This window comes from Porites lutea, chromosome 7 (genome assembly GCF_958299795.1).
Source record: "Porites lutea chromosome 7, jaPorLute2.1, whole genome shotgun sequence".
In the NCBI taxonomy this organism is placed as follows: Eukaryota; Metazoa; Cnidaria; class Anthozoa; order Scleractinia; family Poritidae; genus Porites; species Porites lutea.
Window position 1 is genome coordinate 34,952,865 of NC_133207.1, and position 11,312 is coordinate 34,964,176.

At 42.7% G+C, this 11,312-nt stretch overlaps 1 protein-coding gene across 2 annotated transcripts; it reads left to right on the forward strand.

Moving 5' to 3' along the window:
• The first annotated feature begins 1,447 nt into the window (after positions 1-1,447).
• Positions 1,448-7,377, forward strand: LOC140943869 (uncharacterized). 2 transcript variants are annotated; one of them, XM_073392986.1, is made up of 8 exons: positions 1,448-1,574; positions 2,313-2,375; positions 2,572-2,625; positions 3,120-3,170; positions 3,566-4,093; positions 4,594-5,357; positions 6,183-6,355; positions 6,502-7,377. In XM_073392986.1, the coding sequence occupies exons 1-8, from the start codon at positions 1,474-1,476 to the stop codon at positions 7,189-7,191; spliced, it is 2,424 nt and encodes an 807-aa protein (XP_073249087.1). In that variant the 5' UTR covers positions 1,448-1,473; the 3' UTR covers positions 7,192-7,377. The 2 variants fall into 2 exon arrangements, with proteins under 2 accessions (XP_073249087.1, XP_073249088.1); XM_073392987.1 differs by having other exon boundaries at positions 6,186-6,355.
• The last annotated feature ends 3,935 nt before the right edge of the window (positions 7,378-11,312 follow it).

The following is an 11,312-nucleotide window of genomic DNA, read 5'->3' on the forward strand; positions in this document are numbered from 1 at the left end:
CACCACATTGTATTTATTTGCTCAGTTTGTTTCTTTTATGATAGGGGGTGGATAACTACTGAAATATGAAATGACAGGGGGTGGGTTAAATTTTTTTTATAGGTCAGAGAAATAAGTCATTTTGAATCTCTGCTTTCCCTTATTTAATGGAGTCAGTACACAGGATAATCGTTTTCGCAAAACAATAAATCTATTAAGGCAAAAATAGGAGAAACAACAAAAAACATACGTGAAAATCTTGTTTGGTGTGAATTGTTTGGCAATAAGGCTTTGACAGTGGTAATGTCTTCATCTCAGTTCTGGAACTTTCAACTTTTTGTTAATAAGCAACTATTTGGTATATTGGGCTCATATTTTCAGTTAACTGAAATTCATATGTCCTTTTAAATGTATTCAGCAACTTCATTTGTTCAGCTTCATCAGGTAAAAACTTGGTGTGTTATTCGGACGGCAATCTAACACTCAAGCTCTCAGTCTCTTAGTCATGAATATAAGAATGAATTTTTCTACTTTCCTCACTTAAGTTTTAACATTTCAAGTCTTTCAACCGTATTTTCAAATTTCCAACCTATTCATGCCAATTCAAAGAAAAACAGCCTCGGTTCCAGAGAAAAGTATTTATGCTGCTGTTTTGTCGAAGGCAAACAGTTCCCTCCTCCCCCAACAAACAACAACCCCCACCACCACACCCCACTCCCCTCCCCCTTCCCCCGTTCCACCCTACTTACAGAAAAGGGAACTGGCCCCTAATGGAAAGTGCTTTGATCTGTTTAATTCTCTCAACTAATTCGACATGAAACTGTATGAAGATCAACCGGGGAGAATTTGTATGTGGACACTGCAGCAAGATCGTTTTTCTAGCTGTCCAAGCTTTTGTCGTCGGGTATTTTACCGCTAATTTCCCCCTCAAAATATCACTGGTTCCTTATTCAAAGAAAGGCCGCTTCTTTGCACAAAATATCATTGGTTCTTTATTGAAAGAAAGGTTCGCCAGAATGAACCTTCTCATCAACCATCACCGAACAGAATCAGCAAATGATCACTGACAAAACAAGTAGTGTACACTTTTCGCATCCATCTTTTCAGCTAGCCGCTAGATTTGCGCTATTTCCTGCCATGTGAAAATTCTTCCAGAGGCGTCGTTGGCCACAGCCGCAAACTTGAACGAAGGGGGCTCTTGTTTGGGTTCATTGATAAAGGAAACCGTCAGTTGCGATGTTAAACCCCTCGAGCTATCTCGCACACCACATTGCGTCAGCCATTACGCCGCCGCGCGAAGCCTGGGTTTTTGCCCCGTCAGGGCAAAAACCCAGATTCCCTCGGCTGGAATATAAAAATAGCTCCACGGGGAAAACACGGATGACGTCATGGTCATGTAAAAGGCAACGAGTCTATTTGGAGAAATTGACGTAATGTGCCCTGATATATAAGTGTCCCCTTGCGAAATACTTATTCAATCGACTAGACTCGACAATGCAGAAGAGAGCCACGAGCATCGCAGAGTTTTTCCCAGCGAAGAGATCGGATCAAGCAGAACAGCTTGATGGTGGACGAGCGACGCAGGAATCATCCAGGTAGGAAGTCATTTTTCAATTAAGTTTGTTTCCGGTTTTTTTCCCACCGGCCGAGGACTCAAAAAAGCAGTCGCACCGAAGCAAGGTAAATGGTTAACCGTGATTTTCGGTTACTTAATTCACTTAGTATTGCCCAACCCCGTTGATCGTTATTGCGGATTTGAGACCATTTTCGAAATTAATTGTTTTTTTGTTGCCTTTCTTTGGCGGGAGTTTATTTTTGCGGATTTGCGATTTTTTGTGTTTTGCTGGAAATTGATTTTTGCGATTTCCAGACAGTACCAGTACCCAGCATTGATAATATGTTTGTTATTTTCGGGAACTTATTTTTGCGGATCGCCGGAAAAAGCGGCGCAAAAACAAACAAATTCAAAAAGTCATGATTGATTGGGGTTGGTTAAGTCATATACCCTTGCTTTTCTATGTACCAACGAATCTAAATTGCGTGTATTTCAATTTCAACTTCTGCATAGAAAATTGGCAACAAACTATTTCCTTTTTAAAATTGGAATCAAATCTAATGATCAATGCAGTTTCTGTAAAGAAAGCTCGGAAACTCTTTTCAATTAAGTTTGTTTTCGGTTTTTACGTTGGGTTTGGAGAAATATGTGAGAAATTCTACTTATCGTTCTGTTTACTTCTTCCCGCTTTAATTCATTTTCTGAGGCCAAAGAATAACCAACAGATTGCTCACTTATCGTGCTTTTTTAAGTTGGATGTCTGATTGTTTTGTTGCAGATCTTCACAAGATCCGCCAGCGCCGAGCGAGGCTGGCAGTGATACGGCGGACAGCCCAGAAAGGTACAGATTTTTGCTTCGTGACAAGCATGAAACTATTACTAGCAACCCAGAGGAAAACCGCTTAAAACGAAATCGGGACTGATGAGGACCACAAATTGACTAGCTGATTCGATGAAACCGTAATTTCACCACCATAATTTTAACTACATTTTTGACGTGGCTACGTTAACAATGTCGTGTCTCTTATTCTGTGTAGGCCTTCTTGTTCCCGCCGGCCGAGGACTCAAAAAAGCAGTCGCACCGAAGCAAGGTAAATGGTTAACCGTGATTTTCGGTTACTTAATTCACTTAGTATTGCCCAACCCCGCTGATCGTTATTGCGGATTTGAGACCATTTTCGAAATTAATCGGTTTTTTTGTTGCCTTTTTTTGACGGGAGTTTATTTACATGATTGATTGGGGTTGGTTTAAGTCATATACCCTTGCTTTTCTATGTACTAAGGAATCTAAATTGCGTGTATTTCAATTTCAACTTCTGCATAGAAAATTGGCAACAAACTATTTCCTTTTTAAAATTGGAATCAAATCTAATGATCAATGCAGTTTCTGTAAAGAAAGCTCGGAAACTCTTTTGCACCTCTTTTGGGAATGCCCGTTCGTTAAATCCTTTTGGAATGATTTGTCGCTTCTCATGTCCTCATAAATTTCTTTAGTAGTCTATTACAATTGAAGGTGTCTTTTTGACAACGGGGTTAAACGACTGTATCTATTTGCTGTGTATTAATTCATTTCTGTTTTTTTCAGACAGTTTTTTGACCAGGAGGCGAGAGCAGAAGGGACACGAGACGGCCGAAGGTAGGTCAAGCATCTTTCTTAATATGCATAACCCTCGTATGCGGCTGTGCTGAGGAATGAGGAAAATACTTCACAGTAACTAATATTTTCCCGCGAAATCGCGCTACAGATTGCCGCGAGGGAAGGGAGGAATCAAGAATTAAAAACAACGACAACAACAACAACATGACTTTAAAAACTTTTTAAGAGATCACTTGAGGAGTATTTGTGAAAGAAAGTCTTTCAAGTTGTCATGAGCTATTTCGCCAATTTTTCCTTCTTTTCGGTGACATGTGCATTGACGTAGAATAGCCCGTACGGAAATGTTGGTAAGTTTCTATGTACGTGTTTATATGACGTTTGGCGTTTGCCATCAACGCCATTCTAAATGATCTGCTGTCCCTCTGCACTTACAGCGCTGACCACGACGATGAAGAAGATGAAGATGGTGACGTTGAGTCCTCACAGGACAGGGCCTTCTTCGTGGCGGACCAGGATGTGGTCGAGGAAAGTAGTCAGTCCTTTTATCGACAACAGGACGCGGCTTCCCTCCAAAGGGACGTCGAGAGCGTGGAGCCATATTTCCCCTTGGCATTCGCAGAATCCGCCGACCGGCCTCTAGCTTTCAACTTTGACTTGTTTCTGCTAGACAGCCTGTCGTTGCCAAGGCACATAGTGCCTCGAGATTCGCGGGAGGAGGTGTCCAATGCAGTTTTGTTCGACAACGCTGCCAACGCTATCAGCTACTGCACCGAGAGACTGGAAAGAGGGTGGAAAGATACGCGTCCTGCCGCTGATCCAACTGAGCGGGCAAGTCGCAGACACACCCACCCAAAGGTGAACAAGTGGGAACTCTTTCGCCGTCACAGCGCACGTTTGACCGAGGCTCTAACCAGCGGACAAGCGCCGTTTGACGCCAATTTAAACCGCGTTCGCTTGGACAGGTACGTTGCTCAGAGACACTAGTAAAAAGCTATTTTTTTGGGGGGGAGGGGGGTATTCGCGCGAACTGACGATATTTTGTTCCTTTTGTTTCCTATTTATTGGCGATTTTCTAGAAAGTACACAGCATTGATAACATTTTCGTTTTTTTGTTTAATAATCCTACAATGCTATGTACACCGTTTCGTTTCCGAATGAAGGGGGCAAGTTGTAATTGAACAGACACGATTGGTTAGTACTTAACTTCTGTGTAGCGAATTTAAGTTATAGAGAGTATTCACCCTGGAGTAGATTTTACGTGTTTGCGGGAACTTATTCAGTCACGGACCGCTGGAAAAAAAACCGCCACACGGTACCCAATCAACTAATAATTTTAACCACAAAATCTTAAACGGCACACTTACGAAGCCCTGTCTGTTTTGGAACGACTGGTTTGGGGGCGCAAAGCAGGAAACCTATAGACAAGCCTTTGTGGACTGACCCTACTCTCTTGCTCTCCTAGGTTTGGAAATATCATGATCTGGGACGCTCCGGCCTGGAGCCTCGCAAGCCCTGAATTCACGCACGGCTTTCCCAAGCGGCTGATAGTGCAAGAACACGGGGGTTTCTTACCGGGGAACATAACCGTGTCGGCGAAGGCCAGCAATTTGACGCTGAGGCGTTTGGCGGTGTGCGACGTGGCCTGCTTGGTCAGTCAAGCAACGACCGCCGGCTCAGGTCTGAGTAGAGCACGGCTCCTTAACCTCCGCTACGCGGCCATCAGTTACCAGAGTGGGTCATTCTGCCCGCAGTACCTGGCTTCCGCCATGGTAGAGTTTGGCGTAAACTTCGCCACCTTTGAGGCATTATCGGCAGACACCTTGGACACGCTTCACGCCAGCCTCAAGCGGGGTTGGAGACAGGGCGACGACTCCAGCAGTAGCGGCGAGGAATCCAACGAACCCCTCATATCCTGTCCGGAGAGTGTTATGCAGGAGATAGGCAAGTCCAGCGCGGAGTCTTCTTCGGAGGCTGGAACCTCCCAACAGCCACCAGGAGACAGCGAGCGGACAATGCTCTGTGCTCTCCTCGCACGGCTGAGCAGCCGGCCCGGCTCGGAAAGCAGCGACTCAGAGGAGGACCACCATGGGGAGACTGACGGAGAGAACACCTCGACGACAGTGGGTGGCGCACGCGCAGCAAGGAAGAAGAGAAAGACTTCCTCTGTAGGCGGGAGGAGAGCCAAGGCGTCCCGCGTGGGAGAAGCGACGGAGGGCAGGGAACCAGGTAAAGAACGCTGAAAAATGAAACCAAACTCGATTATCACTCGCACATAATAATAATAATAATAATAATAATAATAATAATAATAATATTTCTATAGCGCTCTTATCCTATGTTCAAGGCGCTTTACAGTCATGTAAACAACATTATTGAAAAATATCTACAAATATACAACCATATCCTATTATATTTACAATGAGTAAAAAAGGGAAAAATTAAAACTAACGGAATGTATACAAATCTATAAAAACAATGATCCGTTATTATGATACCAATACATGCTGGTATCAGCACATGATACCAGCTTCGTGTTCTACGTCTCAGGAGAGACCGTTTTCAGTTTGTGGAGTTGTGCGCACACGCTGAGACAGTCGCAAACATTTGGTAGCTAAGAAGCAAACTTGAAAAGCATTGATAGATTGCTTATGTCATTCTTCTTATATTAGGAAAGTGCTAGCAAATATGTTGCGAAGTCTGAAACAAGAGATTTCCTTGCAACAAGAATAACAAACATGGAATCAATACCCCAAGAATAACAAAATTGAGCAAAATTTCATACTGGTAAAGGAACAAAGGCACAACATCATTTTTTCGGCTAAAGTTGCGACACAGCTGGGCTAGCAAATGTTTGTTTTCTATTTAGCGTTTATCTTATATTTTAAGTTGTTTGACATTCATATTGCTTAATTTTTATATATTACATTAATCTTAACTCTTCATTTTTGTAATGCGCATTTGATCATATTTTTATGTGAACCTGGGCAATATAAATGATACGCTCACTCACTTCCAAATCATTAACGGCGAGAACTCCCTGTTTCATTTCAGCAGGTGCAGAAACGACAGGCGAACCAGTGACGGCGCAAGAGGAAGAAGAGGCAAATCCCTGGGGCTTGCAGGACGGGTCGGTCGCGGGACTCAGGCTTGACGCCTTCCCAGACGCGGAGACGTGGCAGGACATGTTAACTTTCTTCCGACAACACCAGCCGCTTCGCCAAGAGGTGGGTGTCCACACTGATGGTCTCTTATCCCTCCCTATCCTTCTTATGGTTATCGTTATCGTTGCTATTTTTAAGGAGGACATTTTCCGTCCGCCGATGACACAATCAGAAACACTGCATTTTTTGTTCTTTCTCTTTCCAAACAGGAAATACGAACCGCCATGCCCAGGGCAGGCGCTTGGCAAGGAGACCCCGAGAGGGCACAAGAGGCCACTAGCAACCTGATTGCAGACGCACGCCGCCAACTGCTTGGTGAGAAGATGGCAGCCCTCTTCGTCATCTGCGGCCGCGACAACTGTAACTGCCGAGAAGACAGCTGTGCTCTGAAAGGCGGTCAATATTGGCTACAAGAGCAGCCACGAAAACCCTGCTCGCAAGACCTCCGCTGTGCCGTTTGCAGCGTCTTCACACGACACCTGGACCTCTGCAATCTCCTCGGTAGGGCGTCTACTAGCAAGGGCGCTCTCTTCAGTCGACTCCTTGCGAGTTCCGTGGCAGTTCACCAACTGTACGACCTCGCCGTCCCGGCAGACTTACCCCCCGGTCAGAGGGTGACCAGAAAACAGACCGTAAAGGGGATACTGTGCTCTATGTTAGACGTCGAGAGAAATAGGCTACAGTGCCTCAGGCGCATAGGAGAGCTAGCCACGCTGGTGCCTAAACTGCTCTGTGTTCAACTTAGCAGCGGTCGCGCACTCTTCTGGGAACAACTGAGAAGAGTTTCCAACACGGTGATCGGGCAACGCGGTCGAGCGGCAAAACTAGCCGCTCTGGAAGCTTTCCGCAGGAGAATGCCGGACGATTCGCCCTGGAAGGAGTTCTTGACCCCCGATTGAGATCTCCCGCATCGCAGTGACTGCCCGTGAATGACTTTGCACGTGGCGCTTCAGAGTTTATTCAGTACTTGTACTTTAAGCAGTTTATTCAGTACTTGTTTATTCGGTACTTGTGTTCCATTTTGCCTTCCTTCTTGTTACTTTCCTTTCTCGACAGTAGTGTGACTGCCGATTGAAGTGCAGGATGCCTGTAAAAGATAGCAATTAAAACTGTCAATAAAATGTTGCTTTCGCATGATCATAACTGTATCTTGTCCTGCTCTGACTCAAGGCAGAGAGAAAGAGGGTATACAAAGGTAGAATGCTTATTGACAAGAAGTACGTGAAATCTAAACCACAGAAGCACCGAAATTTACTCTTTTCATGCTCCGTCAATTGCTAGATCGGCAGTTAAAATTGATAACAAATTAACCCAATCCTTTACTTGTCAAGCCGGGGTGAAGCAAGGTTGCATGTTGTCACCTACCCTTTTTAATTTCTATCTAAGTGATGTACCAAAATTGCTAAATAAGCTGGAATCTGGAAGTTATTTGATGCACTGACATCTCCCATACTCTTTTATGCGAGTGAACTATGGGGGATTGATTGCAGTGGACAATTAGAAAAGGATCCAGCAGAATTAGTTCAGAATAAATTCCTGAAGTGGTTGCTGGGAGTTAATAAATACTGCAATAACCGTCAATGCCTGAAAAGCTGAGACAGCAAAGGTTTCCAATGAGAATTGAAGCCCAATGTAGGAACTTTAAGTTCTGGTTTTTTCCCCTTAACCTTAACCAAAAATGAAAACGAATTATCCCAAAATGTCATACAATACTATTAAACGGAATGAAAACAAAGCTTTCTGGAGCAAAAAAAAAATCAAAAGCTTCATTATTGGAGCAGATAGGGTTAGGAGAATTCTGGATGAAAGCACACTAGGAATCGTAAACATCGTAAAAATCAGGCAACGGCTTAAGGATATCGAACTACACAGAGGGCTAAGTGAAATAAGTAACGACACTAGAAAACTTGCTAACCAAAGCAACAAAATGAGAACCTACCGGTTATTCAAAACGATAGACGATTACATATGTGAAGATTACCTACATCGGGTCACCCATACGCGACACAGAATAACTCTAACAAAAACTGCGACTAGGCCACCACAAATTAAGGACCCCTTTGTTTTTCCTGTTGAGTTTTCTTTACGATTTGTAAGATATCCATCGGCAGAAAATTTCACTCCAACATGTAAGGTATAATTATTGACGATTTCAATGTGTTCATTGCTAACCAGAAAATTGCGTTTATCTATCGTTGATTTTCTACCCTTGTTTGGAAATACAATAACTCTTGTTTCAGTTGCATTAATCTTATGAAGCCAATCCTGACAGTATTTTGATAGTCTGTCAAGACTTTGCTGCGAACCTGCTGCTGAGTTAGGTATTAAAAGTAAACCAGGGGCATAAACTGGGACAGAATACAGCCTTGTAGAACACCTTTACCATAATTGCAAAATTCTGCTCGAACAATATAGGGGCTGTTTTTTTCTTTGGAGCGCGGGTGGTGGGTCTGGACAGAGAATCGGCTGCCACTGTTGCAAACGGGCTCTTTTCATAACTTATAAATTGGATTCAGCTAACAGAGCCACTCCCTTCAAACATCTTTTGCAACAGAAACCCAATTCCATTAATATCCTATGGCTACGGCAATTCCTGGACTGTCAAACAGTACTCCCTTACTCGAACAGCGTTGGAAATTACAAATCAATTTCTTATTAGAGTTTGTTCTTTCATGTCCTCTTATTCGGCTATTTTTATGTCGTACTCTTCTTATAGACCTTGTCACGGTTTTCGACGCCATCGTGACGAGAACGCGTGACAAATTACAGTGTTTGTATGAGAATCTAATGTCGAATAATTTCCGTAAAACGGCTGTTCTGAAAAAGGTATGACTTCTAAACTAAAGCGCTACCAAACAAAGGATTGTACTAAAACATTTGGGGGGCGCGTACCTGTGCTTAAATTTCTCCGGAGGCTTGCTTTAGATTTACCATATATTTGTCTGTAATTTTTCCCGGGACTTTCCCACTTACAGACAAATGTTTAGAAAATTTCAAAAAGTGGTTCTGGGTCTTCTAGCGCATGTAACGCCCTCAATGTTCTCTTTCTTTTTTTTTTTTTTTTCCAGTAGAATCCCTAGGAGTGAAGCATTAGTTTAAAATTCAGATATTTTTTGCAAAACAGCCTTTCTACGGAAATTATTGGACATAAGATTCTAATACAAGTACTGTAATTTCTAACGCGTTTGCCTATTCGTCAAGATGGCGTCGAAAACTGCGACAAGGTCTATTACCATTATTAAACTATGACTGATAGGTGGACAAATTATAGAAAATGCCTGTATTTCCTGCGATTCTCCAACACATGCACGCACGCTATTGTAGCTCCTTTTATGCTGATGACTAGTCTTAAACGCCGAAATTTTCTGGGACCGGTCTATAGCCATTTCTTTCTAACAAAAACAATAAAAGCACTATTGCAAAAACCTACCTAGCACTTGCTGCCTTTTCCCACAACAGGATTGTGTTTTATTTTCGCCCTCAAACTCAAAACTCGAGCGAGGATCGCACATCAGCTGACAAGATGGCGGCGCCGGTGGCCGTTTGGTTCCAGTCTCCCCCGTTCCATACACCGTCACATTTATACTCTATCGCAAGCCGATCTTCGTTCGTCTCTCAGAGCCAAACACCGCGTGTCACAAACTTGAGACTGTCACCAGCGCGCAGTTCACTCTCTACTATATAATACGCACAGTTTTTTAGCTGGCCAACTTCCTCCCTTCGCCGGTAATAAGCCCTCAAAAATACCCCCATTCACCTCTTTAATAGACCAATCACAGGCAACTTGCGCACAAAGCTAAGAAATATTTGAAGACAAGTCAATTGTGAATTCTTCCAGTAAAAGAAAGCTTCACACACAACCTATCTTTTTTACTTCAGGTTTGCTTAAGCCTATTTTCCCACGCAACATAATTCAGATTGATTGACATGCTTCGCCGGCCTTTCTCGAAGCTTAGAAACCGCAAGTCCGCTAAGTCGGTTTAAAGGTGAATTTCTCAGCATTTCGTTATTTAAAATAACTGCACAGTAGTTTTCAAGGAGTTATAATAACTCCTCTAGTGGGCCTAATTTAACTCCTTACAGTGGAGTTATTTTAACTCCAAAAAGGGGTTTAAAGAACTCTTTTTCAGGAATAAAAGTGACCCCAGATATTGAGGAGTTGAAATAACCCCAAAAAAGGAGTTATCCTGTACCTAAAATTTTTACTCCATTTTTGGAGTTATAATAACTCCCTAAAAATAGGGTCTCTACTCTCGTGGTTGATTAACTAGAATATTGTCATCATTGTCCGGTTAAAAACAGTCACGAAAGTATCTTAAAATAACTTTCGCGATCTGAGCATGGTGATTAGCTCGTTTGAAAAAAGGAACTTTTTGCAATAGAAGAAGAAGTCTGTCTTCCAATTATTCACTGCAGAGATAATAACGGGAAGTCAACTTAACCAAATTTGATAAACGTCACGTTTGTACAACGTTATTAGCAGGTTTCGTGGAGTATTTTTTGCACTGAAAAATCTCTTGAAGCTTACTAGGCGTTGTGAAGTTTGTGATTTTGCAGGTTAAAGGAAACATTCTGTTCCAGTCTAACTGGAAGGTTTCTGTCTGCGTTAAAAGTTTCCTTAATAGGAAGCGCCATAATTCAGGTCATAGAGAAAAAGAAAAAAAAAAGAGGAAACATCTTTACGGTGGCCAATTTACTTTATTGGTGTCAAATTGAAGTAGAATACCGAGCTGCAGGTGTTTCCCTGTTTCAATAGTATTCCGAATATTTTACGGCTACCCGGGCAAAGAATATCGTTATAGGTGGTTTTCACGTTACGTCATCGCCGCCATGCTGGTGGACAGTAAACAAAAAATCGTTCATTAGCTCGTTTTTCATTTCATTTGTTCATTCCACCATTGTTATTTGTGTCTCCTGAGATTGGATGAAAACCACCTATACCGAGGACATTTAGATACAGAATCTTTATATCAAAGCTTCATTTCACAACTAAATAATTCAATGTTGAATGAGTGTCTTC

Coding starts and splice junctions, on each gene's coding strand:
- LOC140943869 (XM_073392986.1), top strand. CDS start 1,474: ATGCAGAAGAGAGCCACGAGCATCGCAGAGTTTTTCCCAGCGAAGAGA. Junction 1,575..2,312: donor GCGACGCAGGAATCATCCAG/GTAGGAAGTCAT, acceptor GTTTTGTTGCAG/ATCTTCACAAGATCCGCCAG. Junction 6,356..6,501: donor ACCAGCCGCTTCGCCAAGAG/GTGGGTGTCCAC, acceptor CTTTCCAAACAG/GAAATACGAACCGCCATGCC.